At 40.9% G+C, this 19106-nt stretch overlaps 1 protein-coding gene across 1 annotated transcript in view; it reads right to left on the bottom strand.

Moving 5' to 3' along the window:
- The window catches only part of acbd6 (acyl-CoA binding domain containing 6), a 100563-nt gene extending 81457 nt beyond the window's left edge, over positions 1 to 19106 (bottom strand). The window contains exons 1-3 of the mRNA XM_028812417.2: positions 18762 to 19106; positions 11838 to 11902; positions 5324 to 5420 (exon numbers count right to left, since the gene is read on the bottom strand). Coding sequence (XP_028668250.1) covers positions 5324 to 5420; positions 11838 to 11902; positions 18762 to 19019 — 420 coding nt within the window. The 5' untranslated portion in view covers positions 19020 to 19106. The remainder of the gene's footprint in view (positions 1 to 5323; positions 5421 to 11837; positions 11903 to 18761) is intronic.

The following is a 19106-nucleotide window of genomic DNA, read 5'->3' as shown; positions in this document are numbered from 1 at the left end:
GAACTCCTGGACATCACCAGATGTTGGGTTTCCTCCTTTTTAATGCTCTGCCAGGCCTTTACTGCAGCGGCTTTCAGTTGCTGTTTGTTTGTGGGCCTTTCTGTCTGAAGTTTAGTCTTCAACAAGTGAAATGCCTGCTCAATTGGGTTAAGATCAGGTGACTGACTTGGCCATTCAAGAATTTTCCACTTCTTTGCTTTAATAAACTCCTGGGTTGCTTTGGCTGTATGTTTTGGGTCATTGTCCATCTGTATCATGAAACGCCGCCCAATCAATTTGACTGCATTTAGCTGGATTTGAGCAGACAATATGTCTCTGAACACCTCAGAATTCATTCGGCTGCTTCTGTCTTGTGTCACATCATCAATAAACACAAGTGTCCCAGTGCCACTGGCAGCCATGCACGCCCAAGCCATCACACTGCCTCCCTCCACCGTGTTTTACAGATGATGTGGTATGCTTTGGATAATGAGCTGTTCCACGCCTTCTCCATACTTTTTTCTTGCCATCATTCTGGTAGAGGTTGATCTTGGTTTCATCTGTCCAAAGAATGTTTGTCCAGAACTGTGCTGGCTTTTTTAGATGTTCTTTAGCAAAGTCCAATCTCGCCTTTCTATTCTTGGGGCTTATGAGTGGCTTGTACCTTGCAGTGCACCCTCTGTATTTACTTTCATGCAGTCTTCTCTTTATGGTAGACTTGGATATCGATACGCCCGCCTACCCCCTGGAGAGTGTTGTTCATTTGGTTGGCTGTTGTGAAGGGGTTTCTCTTCACCATGGAAATGATTCTGCAATCATCCACCACTGTCTTCTCCCGTGGACGTCCAGGTCTATTTGCGTTGCTGAGTTCACCAGTGCTTGCTTTCTTTCTCAGGATGGACCAAACTGTAGATTTTGCCACTCTTAATGTTGTAGCGATTTCTTGGATGGGTTTTTTCTGTTTTCACAGCTTAAGGATGGCTTCTTTCACCTGCATGGAGAGCTCCTTTGACCGCATGTTGTCTGTTCACAGCAAAATCTTCCACATGCAAGCACCACACCTCAAATCAACTCCAGGCCTTTTATCTGCTTAATTGATAATGACATAACGACGGACTTGCCCACACCTGCCCAAGAAATAGCCTTTGAGTCAATTGTCCAATTACTTTTGAGCCCCTGAAATAATTCATTTAGAGCAGTGTTTCCCAAACTTGGGAAGACCCCCTGTGGCTACAGGTTTTTGTTAAATCAGTTTCTGTTTTTAATTGGACTCCTGGGCTAATTAAGTGATTGTGCTATTTCCCACGTTCTGTGTTTAGGGAACAATATAGAAATTAGAAAACTAAGTTTGCTTAAAAAAAAAAAAAAAAACAAAATATTAAAATGTACCAAGCAGTTATATGGGAATAATGTAGAATCAGGCTTTATTACATGAGGCACACACGGTCTCAGTTCAGATGAATTGAGCAATTAGCAAATTCAGCGAGCTTACATTTATTACAAGTCTTATCACTTATGCAAGATACTCTCCTCCTAGTACTTCCCACCATTACCTAAAGCCCATCACCTGAGCCTATGTCCATCATCTGACTGAAACTTTCCAACATTACTCCTTACCCCATGCAGGTGTCCGAGACTTGTTTATCGATCGATCGTCACCTGTAAGTCGGAATCAGGCGGACCCTCACATAAGATACTGGGCCATTCAAATGAATAGTTTCTTGTTGCACAAACATTCCTCAAGGCTAAAGCTCTAGGCAGCTGTATCTCTAAGACAATGGCACGGTTTCTTATAGGACACCCTTTCCTTGGCTTATCGGTTTACTCCTCAAATATCCATCCCCATATCTGAGTATATGAGAAAGTCAAGGGGAGACCACTCCCGATTTTTATTTTCATTTCATTTATTATTTAATTTTTTATAATGTTTAAATCAGGTAATTTATCAGCTAAAACTTGTATATGAATGTAACCCCAAGCTGTATTCCTCCAAGCTAGTCTGGGGGTAAACAGGCAGCTGACATTAACAGGCCACAAGATGGACGGGGTGTCTGAATGTTTTACATTAATTATCGTAACCAGTTTCACAAAGGTGTTTGGCTATAATCCTGTGTGGACACGCCAGAAGAATTGTTTTCATTTAAATGAGTTCCAATATCAGGAACAACTTAGATCTTATGAGTCCCTACCACAGGAAGAAAGCCTGGAGTGGAAGAGACTGGATGAGCTTATGAGCCTGTGGAAGTGGGGTGGGATTTTAGAAATATAAGCACCATTTTCTCCTCCAGGATGAAAACATGGCCTGAAAGGATAGTTACAGTGCATCCGGAAAGTATTCAGATCGCATCACTTTTTCCACATTTTGTTATGTTACAGCCTTATTCCAAAATGGATTAAATTCATTTTTTTCCCTCAGAATTCTACACACAACACCCCATAATGACAACATGAAAAAAGTTTGAGATTTTTGCAAATTTATTAAAAATAAAATAATTGAGAAAGCACATGTACATAAGTATTCACAGCCTTTGCCATGAAGCTCAAAATTGAGCTCAGGTGCATCCTGTTTCCCCTGATCATCCTTGAGATGTTTCTGCAGCTTCATTGGAGTCCACCTGTGGTCAATCATATTCAAAAAGACTTGAGGCTGGAAATGCTGCCAAAGGTGCATCGACAAAGTATTGGGCAAAGGCTGTGAATACTTATGTACATGGGATTTCTCAGTTTTTTTATTTTTAATAAATTTGCAAAAACCTCAAGTAAACTTTTTTCATGTTGTCATTATGGGGTGTTGTGTGCAGAATTCTGAGGAAAAAAATGAGTTTAATCCATTTTGGAATAAGGCTGTAACATAACAAAATGTGGAAAAAGTGATGCACTATAAGTTATGCTGAAACAGGACTGTAAAAAAAAAAAAAAAAACACAGGACACAGGACTCAGCCCTGCACTGTGACATCCCACAGGTCCAGGAGGAATATCATGGAAGCCAAAAATATTGAGGCTAACAAAGAAACTCTGCTGTACCATCTGTCCAGAGACTATGTTGCCATCTCTCTCTCGGTCGGTCTATGGAGAACATGCTGGAGATAAGAGGACACCAGACCAAAGACCAATCATCATGCTAAATGACAGAGCAACTTGGTAATCTGAACATAACGGATGTTTATCATGTCCCAGGTTGGATCGGTATTTTTGCCACACTCATTGCTATTTTGGGTTTATTATCTGTGACGCACAAATGAATGTGCAGCTTTCTCTCTTGCCTGCTCTGCTATTCAGTCTAATTGGCGGAGATTACAGATGTAAAGGGGGGGTACTGAACTACAATAGCAGTCAGTTCTGATAGTGAAGTAACAGTATGAGATTTGAGGTGTTCTGTTCAAGTCTACGTAATAAAGAATTTAAAAGGAAAAATATGGTCACCTTAGGACCCTACCATTAAAAAACAAGGGGTGCATTAAAATTACCTTGAAGGTACAAGATAGCTTTTCAAATGAATGTCAAAGTGTAAACACTACTATACTAGACATCTGTGGCAGAGCGACGGGCACTGAGCAGGCTCCTGTCAATCATGGAGAATCCACTGAACAGGATCATCTCCAGACAGAGGAGCAGCTTCAGCGACAGACTGCTGTCACCGTCCTGCTCCACTGACAGACTGAGGAGATCGTTCCTCCCCCACACTATGCAACTCTTCAATTCCACCCGGGGGGGTAGACATTAACATTATATAATGCTATTGACTACTATACCTGCCTTGCACTGCATTTTTATCACTCTTTAATATTGTTTTTTATCAGTATGCTGCTGCTGGAGTATGTGAATTTGCCCTTGGGGATTAATAAAATATCTATCTATCTATCTATCATATAGTGCCTTTCACTTCTATCTATCTATCATATAGTGCCTTTCACATCTATCTATCTATCTATTCAATGTTACTGACTGAAAGAGAGGGAAACTACCTGTGGACAATGTTCAGCTATGTTTAGAGACTCCATGATTAGGTACTGTCTGCAATTTCTTAAAAAGACCCAAAGCCTCACAGTCAGATTTGCCATAAAATAAATAAGGGTGCAGCAACTTCTCCATTTGGTAAGAACAAAGCAGAAATTGGCAATAAGCCCTGTAAGTGCCAATCTTAGAAACTTAAAACTTTGAGTTAAACTCATTTTAGTGTTTGCTTAATTTGAATAGAATACATCTCTTTCATAGTCATAGACAATGATATAGCCTCTTCCCCCTTTAAGTTAGTATGAGATAGAATTTTTGTGCTGGCTGTGTGTTCGTTAAATCAGTTGTTGTTTAGAACTGGTCCCAGTACATAGGGACTTCAAACCCCCTTTTTAAGCTTAGACATGGGACAGGCATACAGTTTTCTGACTGTTTTGAAATGGATCAGAAACATTTTGAAGTGATTTGTAATGATTTGAAATGTAACAAGATTTAAGCTTTGAACAGAACTTTTTTTTGTGATTTCAATTTTCTCTTTTTTGCGTGAACTGTTTTACTTTGAAAACGAAGATATTTTGTCTGTGGAATCATTTCAGCGTGTCAGGCTTTTGTTGAATCCCATTTTTTTTATGGTAGAGCTGCTGAACTTTGGTAATTTTGGGAAAACGCAGCTACAAGCCCTATGATCTTAACCCTTAAACTGCTGCAGCCGGCTATAGTCATTTTCCCCAGTGCAGTTTGCCAGCACGGCGGAGTTGATCAGTCCATGCTGTATATTCGTTGAGTAGCCAGCTTGTGACCACTGCCGGCCCCGGTGGAACTGCAGCATCACTGTCCCTGGGATTGAGCCACTGCACTACAACAGCCTGCCAGTGTCAGCGTTTACCTCTTGTGTGCTTGCGTGCAGCCACTTCAAGCGCAATTGGTTCAGTGATTTACTCAATTTCATCAATGGCGTCAGTTGCACCTTGGACATATCATAATAGATTGGTGAAGTAGTTTTTTTTTTTTTTTTTTTTTTTTTTTTATAGTTTTTACAGTTCATTGCCAGGGTGTAAAACGATGAGTGTTGCAGTAATTGTGATGCTCTTTACATTAAAAAATGTGTTCCATTAAAATTTCACTTTTTCTTGGTGAATTGTGACATTTACGTAAAAAGTGCAGCAAAAAAGTATTTGGCATGCATTAACCCCCCAAGTATGTGGCGGTTTAAGGGTTTAAAAAAAAAAAAAAAAAAAAAAAAAAAAAAAAAAAAAAAAAGCAAATCTGACGTTTTTGCAGTGTTAGCCTGTATCAACCTTGCCAGCACACCCTCAGCCTAACCAGACAATGATGCCCCCCCCCCCCCTTAACAGGTGTATGCGCAAAGCTTTTCATTTCCATTCCTACCTTGGGATTCCATTCTGGGTCCAACAGCTGCACAGTGGCCACGTATTCCTGCATGGCCTGCCTTGGGCTCATGTCTCCCAGCTGCTTCCATGCCTCCCTGAAAAAAACAAAAAACAGACAGGATTACAGCAGCAGCACATCCAGTAATGGGCCAAGATGAAAATGGAGTACGTTAAAAAAATGGAATTTTACACTCCATCATACCTGAAGGACTCTGTATAATCTATTGAGCTCTTGTTAGCGGTTCACTTAAGAATGTCTAAAGCTCTGACCTATCCCTCCTAAAACTATGTGAAGGCAAATTAGCTGCAAATCGGGGTGCAAGTATTCTCACCCACAAATTCCTGCAGGGCATTAGGACAATAGTCTTCAATGTTATTAATCAAAAATCTGTTTAGAGCTGGCTAATGAACCGAATTCCTAGAGGGCTTGACATTTCAATGCCACATACAGCACATGGTGAAAAGCCAAGAGAACAAGACAAACAAATTCTTCTACATTTTTGCTTAAAGGTTTCAGTACGGGTTATAATAAAGCCAAAGCATTGAAGTCTCTCAGATCCCTGGATGGTGGAAGTTAGAGCCGTCATCTAACACTCTCCTCTGTCCCACTCTGCTACACACTTTACAGACTGGCTACAGAAAGGCTTCCCTGAGGCAAGATAAGGAAGCAAACTTCCAGACACCTTGCAATTTTAATTATTAGCCTCCATTCGATTTGTGTTTCAAGGAGGCCATCTGTCCGTTCACATTTTAAAACTATGGCAAATGCTGATATTCCTGAAGTTGAGTTAGTTACCAAACTATGCCTTATACCTAAAGAATCGTCACTCATAACCAATGACAGTCCATTGCAAAGGCAGCAACATTTCTAAACGTTTCTTTGGACAAACCCAACCCCACCAATAGAAAAAACTACCCTTTTTTTTTTTTTTTAAATAATTTTATTGAATTTATTAAAAGCAAATAAAATTCCATGTAAGAAAGACAAATTTTACAAAATTAAGTTCACATCAAATCAACCTCCACCCATAAGAAAAAGACCTGGGCCAAAAAAAAAAGTAAAACATTAATACAGTAATCCCTCGCTATATCGCGCTTCGCGGCTTCAGTCTATCGTGGATTTTATATGTAAGCATATTTAAATATATATCGCGGATTTTTTGCTGGATCGCAGATTTCTGCGGACAATGGGTCTTTTAATTTCTGGTACATGCTTCCTCAGTTGGTTTGCCCATTTGATTTCATACAAGGGACGCTATTGGCAGATGGCTGAGAAGCTACCCAACTTACTTTTCTCTCTCTCTCTCTCTTGCGCTGACTTTCTCTGATCCTGACGTAGGGGGTGTGAGCAGGGGGGCTGTTCGCATACCTAGACGATACGGACGCTCGTCTAAAAATGCTGAAAGATTATCTTCACGTTGCTACCTTCTGTGCAGCCGCTTCGTGAAGCGACATGCTGCACGGTGCTTCGCATACTTAAAAGCTAGAAGGGCACGTATTGATTTTTGATTGTTTGTTTTTCTCTGCTCCTGACGGAGGGGGTGTGAGCTGCCGCCTTCAACAGCTTTGTGCCGCGGTGCTTCGCATACTTAAAAGGCAAACAGCCCTATTGATTTGTTTGCTTTCCTCTCTCTTTCTGACAGTCTCTGCTCCTGATGCGCACTCCTTTGAAGAGGAAGATATGTTTGCATTCTTTTAATTGTGAGACGGAACTGTCATCTCTGTCTTGTCATGGAGCACAGATTAAACTTTTGAAAAAGAGACAAATGTTTGTTTGCAGTGTTTGAATAACGTTCCTGTCTCTCTACAACCTCCTGTGCTTCTGTGCAAATCTGTGACCCAAGCATGACAATATAAAAATAACCATATAAACATATGGTTTCTACTTCGTGGATTTTCACCTTTCGCGGGGGGGTCTGGAATGCAACCCCCGCGATGGAGGAGGGATTACTGTACAGTGGAACCTCGGGTCACGACCATAATTCATTCCACAACTCTGGTCGTAAGCCGATTTGGTCGTGAACCGAAGCAATTTCCCCCATAGGATTGTATGTAAAGACCATACAAACTGCATGTAAATATATATTTTAAGTTTTTAAGCACAAATATAGTTAATTAAACCATAGAATGCACAGCGTAATAGTAAACTAAATGTAAAAACATTGAATAACACTGAGAAAACCTTGAACAACAGAGAAAACTAACACTGCAATAGTTTGCGCTATAGCGCTACCAACCGCTGGCTAAAAACACTTTTTTTTTTTTTTAAATGAGTTTTAAGCACAGGGAAATAAATGAACATTTGAAAAAATCCATAATTTAATAAACCACCAAAAAAAGTAACATTGCAACAATGCACGCTACGAACCGATCGCTGTACACAGAAGTGAAAACAAAATCAAGCCTGGTGCATTCTTTAACTGCCTTCCTACCTTATGAGTCCAGCCCCCACTCTCTCGCTCGCTGCACAAGAAAAGCACAGGGAGAGACTGAACATGTACAAACCGAAAGGGAACCTGGCTTGTTCGTATACCGAGTGTGTGGTCGTGAACCAAGGCAAAAGTTTGGCGAACTTTTTGGTCGTAAACCGATCTGTACGTGTTCCGAGACGTTCGTGAACCGAGGTTCCACCGTAGTAGGAAAAACTAGGGGCTCTGCCCCCTACTCACTTCGCTCACCATCTCCCGTGTGGGCACTACGCGCTTGTCATTTCCCGGATCTGCCACCGCTTTTGGATAAACACCAATGTGAACTCGGTCTTTGATATCTCCGTCCTTCGAAACTATTAGCGCTGACAATTCGTCACATGTTGGTTTATTATTTATGTGAGTGTGATCTTTTGGATTCATATAGAAACCCAAGAAAACTTCTTTGTCTGTGTTTTTCAGATAAATTTTGTGTAAAGTGTGATACTTTTGGACGCATGGATTTGTATCCATTACCGGCTATAGAATTTCTAATACATCCGATCGTTTAACTCTTTCGATGTTGCATCGCATCTCTGTGATCTTTAATATAAACCTGAAGGAATTTTGGTTTCTTTGAAATTAAACTTGTCGTAGCTTTAATTGTTGCGGGACCACAGATTCTCATAGCGTATGGTCCTGAATCGTGTAAATCTACGTTTTGAGCATTGAATAATGCAAATGCAAACAGATTATTGACATTTTGATTGCAGTGTTTGTGGATTTCACTTTCACCAAATAACAAATCTTTTATTTCTCACGGATAGGCCTCTGAGAAACACTACAGGTGCTGGTCATAAAATTAGAATATGATGACAAAGTTGATTTATTTCAGTAATTCCATTCAAAAAGTGAAACTTGTATATTAGATTCATTCATTACACACAGACTGATGTATTTCAAATGTTTATTTCTTTTAATTTTGATGATTATAACTGACAACTAATGAAAGTCCCAAATTCAGTATCTCGGAAAATTCGAATATTGTGAAAAGGTTCAATATTGAAGACACCTGGTGCCACACTCTAATCAGCTAATTAACTCAAAACACCTGCAAAAGCCTTTAAATGGTCTCTCAGTCAAGTTCTGTAGGCTACACAATCATGGGGAAGACTGCTGACTTGACAGTTGTCCAAAAGACGACCATTGACACCTTGCACAAGGAGGCCAAGACACAAAATGTCATTGCTAAAGACGCTGGCTGTTCACAGAGCTCTGTGTCCAAGCACATTAATAGAGAGGCGAAGGGAAGAACAAGATGTGGTAGAAAAAAGTGGACAAGCAATAGGGATAACCGCACCCTGGAGAGGATTGTGAAACAAAACCCATTCAAAAATGTGGGGGAGATTCACAAAGAGTGGACTGCAGCTGGAGTCAGTGCTTCAAGAACCACCACACACAGACGTATGCAAGACATGGGTTTCAGCTGTCGCATTCCTTGTGTCAAGCCACTCTTGAACAAGAGACAGCGTCAGAAGCGTCTCGTCTTTGGACTGCTGCTGAGTGGTCCAAAGTTATGTTCTCTGATGAAAGTAAATTTTGCATTTCCTTTGGAAATCAAGGTCCCAGAGTCTGGAGGAAGAGAGGAGAGGCACAGAATCCACATTGCGTGATGTCCAGTGTAAAGTTTCCACAGTCAGTGATGGTTTGGGGTGCCATGTCATCTGCTGGTGTTGGTCCATTGTGAGATCCAAGGTCAACGCAGCTGTCTACCAGGAAGTTTTAGAGCACTTCATGCGTCCTGGTGCTGACGAACTTTATGGAGATGCAGATTTCATTTTCCAACAGGACCTGGCACCTGCACACAGTGCCAAAGCTACCAGTACCTGGTTTAAGGACCATGGTATCCCTGTTCTTGATTGGGCAGCAAACTCGCCTGACCTTAACCCCACAGAAAATCTATGGGGTATTGTGAAGAGGAAGATGCAATACGCCAGACCCAACAATTCAGAAGAGCTGAAGGCCACTATCAGAGCAACATGGGCTCTCCTAACACCTAAGCAGTGCCACAGACTGATCGACTCCATGCCACGCCGCATTGCTGCAGTAATCCAGGCCAAAGGAGCCCCAACTAAATATTGAGTGCTGTACATGCTCATACTTTTTATGTTCATACCTTTCAGTTGGCCAACATTTCTAAAAATCCTTTTTTTGCATTGGTCTTAATTGATATTCTAATTTTCCGAGATACTGAATTTGGGACTTTCATTAGTTGTCAGTTATAATCATCAACATTAATAGAAATAAACATTTGAAATACATCAGTCTGTGTGTAATGAATGAATCTAATATACAAGTTTCACTTTCTGAATGGAATTACTGAAATAAATCAACTTTGTCATGATATTCTAATTTTGTGACCAGCACCTGTACTTGCCCTGATGGCAACACAAATTAGACGATCTACAATTCTCCGACTTAAACTTTTAAGCCGAACAATATCTACAGTCTTCTGTCACATCACCTATGTCCATTTATTTGAGCTCTTTTCACTCTTCTGTCATTTCACCGTTCCGTTTGTTAGCACTAATGCAATCTTTATTATCAGTTTTTTGAGACTTCGAATTTTAGTACTTTCATAATGTCTAACCTGCTCTGCATGTGTACCATGCCAATGTGTTTGAACCTCTTTACAACGTTCTACTTTGTCATCTACTTTGTCTTTTATTTCCGCCCCCGCTGGCCTGGGCTGATTATAACTTTCCTTATTTTCCAAATCTGCACTTAGCTTATCATTGTTCTTTTTGAATTCATTTCTCTCCAACGCTTTTGGGCCTCTTTTCCACGCGCTACCCTTTCTTATTCTCTTAGTCATTGATGTTTCATCTAGAACGTATATAATTATTGTTCAGAAAAGTATTGCATCGAAGGAAACGAATAGATTGTATGTCTTGTATTAAAATGAGGAAAAAGTAAAAATTTATAAGAGCTGAGAGCACAGGAACTGTGTCTGACAATAGCATTCACACGAATGAGAGGCGAGTGGATTGTGGGCCTGATTAAATCTCTTGGCACAAAGTCTCGTCTCGTGGGACTTGAAATTATCACTCTGACAAAGTCTATTATATAAAACAAATCCTGGGACGAGACAAGAGAGATAAGTACATACATAAATAAAAATTCAAATAAATAAGAGAAGAGAATGCACTTCCTCAATTTAAATGCTTATTCTAAAATGTTATTGATTAGAACTTTTTTTTAAAAAAAAGTTTTGCACAGATCCTCTAAGTGACAGTTTGATTTTTTCCACCCAATTTCAAATAATATATGACATCAGTTACCCGCTGACTTAACAGAGGGGGGTTAGGATTCTTCCATTTGAGCCAGACCCGGATGAAACCCACACAGACATGGGGAGAACATGCAAACTCCACGAAGGGAGGAACAGGGAAGCGAACCCAGCTCTCCTTATTGTGATGTAGCAGCGCTACCACTGTGCCACCGTGCCTCCCTTTTTCCAATTTTAGATAATATATAATAACATCAGTCACCCACTGACTTAACAGAAGCGAGTTAGGATTCTTCCAGTTGAGCAAGACCAGCCTGCGTGCCAATAGTGTAGTAAAGGCAATCACAGTTTGTTTGTCCTTCGCCACTTTAAGCCCATCTGTAAACCCACCACACACAGCTGTTAGTGGATTAGGAGAGACTGGGATACTCAGGCTGTCTGAAAGGCATTTAAAGATTTTGGTACAAAATGATGTTAATTTGGTGCAGGCCCAAAACATGTAACCCAGTGAGGCTGGAACTCGATTGCAACGTTCACAGTTTGGCTCTTGCCCTGGAAATATTTTGGACAATTTTAAACGATGTGCTCGACAGATGATTTTCAGTTGAATGATTGTATGCTTTGTGCATTTGATGCCCAAGTGAATTCTGTGCATCGCTGCCTTCCACTCCTTTTCCGACATGTTGGGTGAGAGATCCTTTTGCCGCTGTACTCTGGAATCTTTCAAAGAGACGGACTTTTAAAACATCTTTGTATGTTACAGAAATGTGGTCTGAGTCCTCAAGACTGATCAATATAAAAACATTACCTTTACCTACCACTTCTGTTTCCCCTCAAAGTCAAAGAAGCCGGGCTTTGTTGTGTTACATTTTCCAACTTTGACCTGAAAAGAAAAAAAGAAAAAGAAAGTAATCACGGTCATGGACATGCAGCATCATCAGGGCAGCCTTTAACATTCTGGCAGCACCAGCAGGCTCACGAACAGCTTTTACCCTGTGGCCATCACCCTGTTCTGAACAAGCAGGTTTGTAAAATGGACAGAAGGAGTATTGTTTTAACAGCAGGTTTGCTTCTTACATTTCTCTTATGTGAGAAATGCACTTGAAAGGAAACAGAGACACATACTTTGATAAATGTTAATTGTTACTTGTCTCTTTCAGAGTTATGATAACAGTTCTCTTCTTGGGTCCTGGGGTGGTACCAATTTGCTAATTTTGGATATTAATATTAAACCGTTTAAGAACCCCTGCATTACAGCCTTGAACTATGAAAGCCTCACAACTACCTGGTGCGCGTACGCACCGTTTATACATGAGGCCCCAGGACAAATACAGCACTGGAAAACCTTTAAGTGAGACATCTTATATGTAAAAAATTAATAGACCTCTCCAGGCTAAAATTCATTTAGCAAGAGAGGAGAACAATGTCTGGTCAAGATCTGTGGATAAGAGGACTGTCCAACAAAGTCTTTTGATGTTTCTGATGAGTCTTAGACTCTCACCTTCTCTCTCTCTCTCATTTTTCCTAGGGCACGAAGCGGAAGCGGAAGCAAAGCAGAAGCGGACAATGGCCGACAGTGAGGTGAATCGCATTGCAACTGTAGTCGAGGAACTCCAGGCACTCGATGAACAGATTCAGAATCTTCTGTCCAGACGAAGATACCTCAGAGATCTGAAGGCTCGGCTGTTGGATAAACCGTCCTCGCCATCTGTTATCGGCGTAACATCAACCCCGCGTTGTGCCGCGCAAGTCACCTTCACCCCCGCGCCTCGTAGGAGCGACACCGATGATGACCTCGGTGTATTTCAGCTATGCAGGCGGGGGTTCAAGGCCAGAACACCTCCATCGGCACAGGCAAGCATCGTAACCCAGAACCGGTTTGACCCTCTAAGCGTCCCCAGTTCGCCTTCAGCTCCTGGTGATGTAATTGTGGTAGGTGATTCTATTGTTAGGAACCTCAATATCACTTGCCCTAATAGAAAATCTTTTGTTTCTTGTTTTCCCGGTGCTCGTGTCCGAGATGTGACGAGACGTGCACCGGCGATCTACAAGAACAGGGCAGTTGGAGCCGTTGTTATACATGCTGGCGTAAACGACATAAGGCACCGACAGTCGGAGATCCTCAAGGCAGACTTCACTGCATTAATTAAAGACACAAAGGAGAGGACCCCATCGGCAAAGATCTTCATCTCGGGTCCACTCCCTCTCGTCAGACGATCAAACGAGTATTACAGTCGTCTGCTTGGTTTAAACAACTGGCTGCAGGGCTTCTGCAAGAATCAAGACATCGGGTTCATTAACAACTGGGACCTCTTTTGGGAAAGACCGCGTTTCTTCAAGCGAGATGGCCTGCATCCGAACAGCTTCGGCGCCCGGGTCCTCTCCGAAAACATATCGAAGGTAATTCGTTTATCTTGACTATCTATCTCTGCTTTTAACCCCTTCCGAAATGCCACTCCTGTGTTTGGTCATGATAATTGTTTAAAAAAATCTTCCATAAAAGTGCGCAACATAAATACTGTAATAACCAATCTTAATGCACATAGAAAATCTAGGCAATACGGCATAAACGCCAATAATTTAATTAAAGTTACTACTTTAGATGAACAATGTATTAAAACTGTAAAAACAGATCATAGATTAAACAAAAAATACACACAGAGCGGCGCTAATAAAAATAACTTAATTCCGGTTCCCTATATCAATAACGCACATAGTATTCATCTCTGCTCCTCCGAAACATTGAATATGGCACTATTAAATATTAGAGCTTTAACTAACAAGACGTTTTTTATCAACGACATTATTAGTGAAAAAAAAATAGACTTTATTGCACTAAGTGAAACGTGGCTTAGCTCAGATGGCGCAGCTGTTTTAATCGAATCTGCGCCTCCGGATTACAGTTTTACTCGTGCTGATCGCCAAGGAAAGAGAGGTGGAGGGCTAGCAAACATTTACTCTAGCAGGTTAAAATGTAAAAATATCAGTTTTGGTAAGTTCAAGTCTTTTGAGTATCTCGCCATTGTTATTCAGGGAGATTCTCACGTTCTAGTATTATCCGTGTATAGACCTCCTAAATTCAACGCGTCTTTCTTTGAGGAATTCTCTGACTTGATGTCAATCTTAATTACGAACTATGACGCACTCTTAATAGTCGGCGACTTTAATTTTCATGTAGATAATCAATGTGACCAAAAAGTAAAAGAATTTATGAACCTCCTGGACTCTTTTGATTTGAGACAGCTCGTTAATCAGCCTACACATAAAGCAGGTCATACGTTAGACTTAGTAATTACTAAAGGACTAAAAGTTGATATAAAGCAGGTCATTGATACGGGTCTTTCAGACCATTTTCTTCTACTTTTTAATATAGAAATAATGATAGAAAACACTCATGAGAAGCATATTGTTAAAAAACGCTTCTTTGACTCATCAGCAACTTTAAAACTTACAAACATTCTAACCAATCAGTCCGTTTATAGTGCCAACTATAATAGCGAGGAGAATGTAAATAGTAAGGTGGAAAGATTTAATACTAAAGTGAGGGCTGCTGTTGACATAGTTGCACCTGAAAAGACAGTTAAAAAATCTTCTAGCATTGTTATACCTTGGAAGACCCAAAGAGTGTCTGATTTAAAGAGAACATGCCGTAGAGCTGAGCGTAAATGGAGGAAGACTAAACTAACTATTGACTATGAGATATTAAAAGTTAAAATAACAGAATACAATAACACAGTCCGTCTTGAGAGGCGCTGCTATTTCTCTAAGATTATAAATAACAATGCTAGTAATCCCAGAGTCTTATTTTCGACAATTGATCATCTGTTAAACCCAGGTAACTCAAAGGAATGCCTCCTAAGTACTTCCAGTAAAACCTGTGAGGCTATCGCTGTATTTTTCAATCAAAAAATTAATGATATTAGAAATAACATAGTATATCTCCCCAACACTAAGGATCCCCCGAAACCCCAGTACTCCATAATAAATAAATTAGAGTCTTTCACTAGGATAGATTTACCTGATCTACATAAAATAATTTCTCAAATGAAACCATCCACCTGTGCCCTTGACCCAATACCAACAAATTTTTTCAAAGAAGTATCGGGTGTGCTTATTGATAATGTTCTTGACATAGTAAATTCGTCATTAGATACGGGGGTCTTCCCAGACTGTCTTAAGACTGCGGTAATTAAACCCCTACTTAAGAAAAATAATCTCGACCCCTCTGCTCTTGAAAATTATAGACCCATCTCTAACCTGCCTTTCTTAAGTAAAATTCTAGAGAAGGCAGTCATTATGCAGTTAAATGAGCACCTCAATAAACATGCTATTCTTGATAAATTTCAGTCAGGTTTTAGAACAAATCACAGCACAGAAACTGCACTCGTTAAAGTAGTAAATGACTTGCGGGTAAATGCAGACAGAGGCCATTTATCTGTTCTCATCCTCTTAGATTTGAGTGCCGCATTTGACACTATTGATCATAATATTCTTAAGAATCGCCTTAGTCAATGGGTGGGCCTCTCTGGCAGTGTCTTAAACTGGTTTGAATCCTACCTGGCAGGGAGAAAATTCTTTGTTAGTTGTGGTAATTATAACTCAAAGACACATGATATTCTATATGGTGTTCCACAAGGCTCTATCCTGGGTCCGCTGCTCTTCTCAATCTACATGCTTCCATTAGGTCAGATTATCTCGGGACATAACGTGAGCTACCACAGCTATGCTGATGACACACAGCTGTATTTATCGATAGCACCTGATGACCCCAAATCTCTTGATTCGCTAACACAATGTCTAACCTGTATCTCAGAATGGATGAATAGTAACTTTCTCAAATTAAATAAAGAAAAAACCGAAATCTTAGTGATTGGCAATAATGGATACAATGAGGCTATTAGAAATAAACTGGATGCATTAGGATTAAAAGTCAAATCGGAGGTAAAAAGCTTAGGGGTAACCGTTGATTGTAATCTGAATTTTAAATCGCATATTAATAAAATCACTAGGACAGCATTTTTTCACCTAAGGAACATAGCAAAAGTTAGACCTCTTATATCATCGAAAGATGCAGAGAAATTAGTTCATGCGTTTGTCTTTAGTCGGCTAGATTACTGTAATGCACTCCTCTCAGGACTACCCAAAAAAGACATCAATCGTTTGCAGTTAGTGCAGAATGCAGCTGCTAGAATCCTTACCAGGAAAAGAAAATCCGAACACATTTCTCCAGTTTTGATGTCACTACACTGGTTACCTGTGTCATTCAGAATTGACTTTAAAATTCTGCTTATGGTTTATAAAGCTTTAAATAATCTCGCCCCGTCTTATATATCGGAATGTCTGACACCTTATATTCCAAATCGCAACCTCAGATCCTCAACTGAGTGTCTCCTTAGAATTCCAAGAGCAAAACTTAAAAGAAGTGGTGAGGCGGCCTTCTGCTGTTATGCACCTAAAATCTGGAATAGCCTGCCAGTAGGAATTCGCCAGGCTAATACAGTGGAGCACTTTAAAAAACTACTGAAAACACATTACTTTAACATGGCCTTCTCATAACTTCACTGTAATTTAATCCTGACACTCTGTATATCCAATTCATTATAATAACCATTCATTCAAAATTTGTACTAACCCCTACTCTCTCTTCTGTTTCCTTTTCCGGTGTCCTATTGGTGGTGGCTTGTGCCACCACCATCTACCCAAAGCACCATGATGTTCCAACAATGATGGATGGATCAAAAGCCAGAAGTCTGTATAACCATCAGCATCAAGTGACTCCGTGAGAACCCTAACTACAAAGAGGACTATTTCATTTATGTTAGGTAGAATGCCCAAAGGGGACTGGGCGGTCTCGTGGCCTGGAACCCCTACAGATTTTATTTTTTTCTCCAGCCTTCTGGAGTTTTTTTTTGTTTTTTCTGTCCACCCTGGCCATCGGACCTTACTCCTTTTTATGTTAACTAAGGTTGTCTTATTTTAATTTCTTATTTGTCTTTTATTCTTCTTTTCTTCATTATGTAAAGCACTTTGAGCTACTTTTTGTATGAAAATGTGCTATATAAATAAATGTTGTTGTTGTTGTTGTTGTTTTTCAATGCAATGTGGGTCTGTAGTCAGTTTTTCTCGGACTGACACAGACAACCTAACAGTCCTCATATCTGACCATAAAACTCGTGTCTCTAATTTTACCAGAAGTTTAATTTCCCATTCGTTTCTCTCTTGCCGTGTTCTGAAGTTGCCCATAAGCCCCGTGACTTTAAAGTCCCTCTCACAGAAGGTATAAGAACTGCATATCAGCACAAAGGCAAAAATTGCACAGCATTCTAGATAAAATTGGGTTTTTCAATCTATAAGTGTCTCCAGCAATTCATCCAGGGCTGGGTTAAGACCTTTAGAGGCCCTAAGCACTTACAAGTTTTTGGTGCCCCCCCAATGTATCGAATTTAAAATATAAACAATAATAAGCCAAAATTATGGGATTTTTCAAAATGAAACTAAACTTACAGTAAGATGGAAAATACTGCTTATTTTTGTATACATTTACTTTATTTAAATTGGAAAAGTTTCCCTTAACGTTTTCCAATGCAAAGTCTTTGATCAGATCCTCAAAACTAATCTTACATAACACGTGTACTTCTGTACTTAGCAGAGGGAAGGCATCCAGCCTGCCTTGTTGCATAGCTGTTCTGTTAGGATCTTTAATATCTTCAACAAAGAACATGAACGCTAAGATGAGCAATTTGTGACCATTAATGTTAAAAAATATACGAAAGCAAACATCTACATTTGGAAAGTCACACCCAATATTGTCTTTACAATTATGTTATCAAGATCAGCATTACTGAATCTTGTTTTTAATTTTTTTTTGGTTGGCGCATATATGAGGAGTGAAACTGTCGAAGCTGGACCCCCTTTTTTGTGGAATCAGGTTCAACGGCACCATATGGTCCATGGTGGGTAAATCCAGCAATGGAAAATTTCTGTGCTGCCCCCTTTTCCCTTGACGCCCTAAACACGCCATTATTTTACGTAATGGTTAATCCAGCCCAGTAGTCATCTAAGGTCCGGTTGAGGGGACCCCTCGGATTTACATAAAATCACACAGAAGCCTTCGGTTGGGGGGAGCAGACCCCGTGTGGCTTCGCTCCTACTGTACATTTTTGAATATTGCAAGTTATTTTGTAATCTGATGTACCAAAGGAAAAAATACAGATTTGTTCAATCCCGACATTGGTTGGTCAAGAGCTGTTCATCCTAATCTGACACACAGCGGAACCTCAGCTTTGTGGGTTGGGGGAGCTGAAATGAGTGCGGCAAGAGATACAATCAGGTGGGCGTCAAATTCAGGCTCTTCGTAGATCGCCGCTTATTTTGCCAGCTGCCACAAGGCATAAGGACTCACGGAACTGCTAGAAGTTCCACAAAACACAGTTTAATATGCGCTACCCTAGACGATAATGGAGGTGGGCAGCCGCCGTTACCGCCAACCGAACAGATCGCTTTTAAAAAAAAAAAAAGGCACTTAAACTCCGCCAGACGTTCCGAATGTTATGCCCGCTCCCCGACACAAGGACCCTAGTCATCCTTACTCGGCGGGCACGGTCGATCACGCCGCCTGCTCATTTTTGCCCATCTCTCACCCCGCACTAATGCCTCGCATTTCACCGTCACACACACAGTCTCCCTTTCTCTTGGCCCCCGTCGCTGCCGGCACCTACCTCCCACATCCCCGCGGCTCTCACCTGTTTGTACCTGGCGTACAAGTAAAGCAGCTGCTCCCTGCTAGCGGTCTGTAGAAGTGTGGGCAGCCGTTCCGCCGCGGCTTCGAATTCCGCCTCCAATTCTGCGCTTTCCCGTCGGGCTCCCTCATTCGCTGCTGCACAGCTCGGGTCCGAGTCCGAATCCGAACCGCCCAGCGGTTCTCCGGTATCAGGTCGCGCCGGATCAGTACCAGACCCTGTGGCCGAATCTGGGGATGACGACGGTGACCGAGAAGCCATGACGAAAACAAATTGGCTGCCGAGCTGCAGCTCCCGGGCTCTGTATACAGTCCGTCTCCCCTCGTGTTCCCGCCGGCAGCTCGGCCG

The sequence above is a fragment of the Erpetoichthys calabaricus genome, chromosome 10, assembly GCF_900747795.2.
Source record: "Erpetoichthys calabaricus chromosome 10, fErpCal1.3, whole genome shotgun sequence".
NCBI lineage: Eukaryota > Metazoa > Chordata > Cladistia > Polypteriformes > Polypteridae > Erpetoichthys > Erpetoichthys calabaricus.
This window is presented reverse-complemented; position numbering and strand designations above follow the sequence as displayed.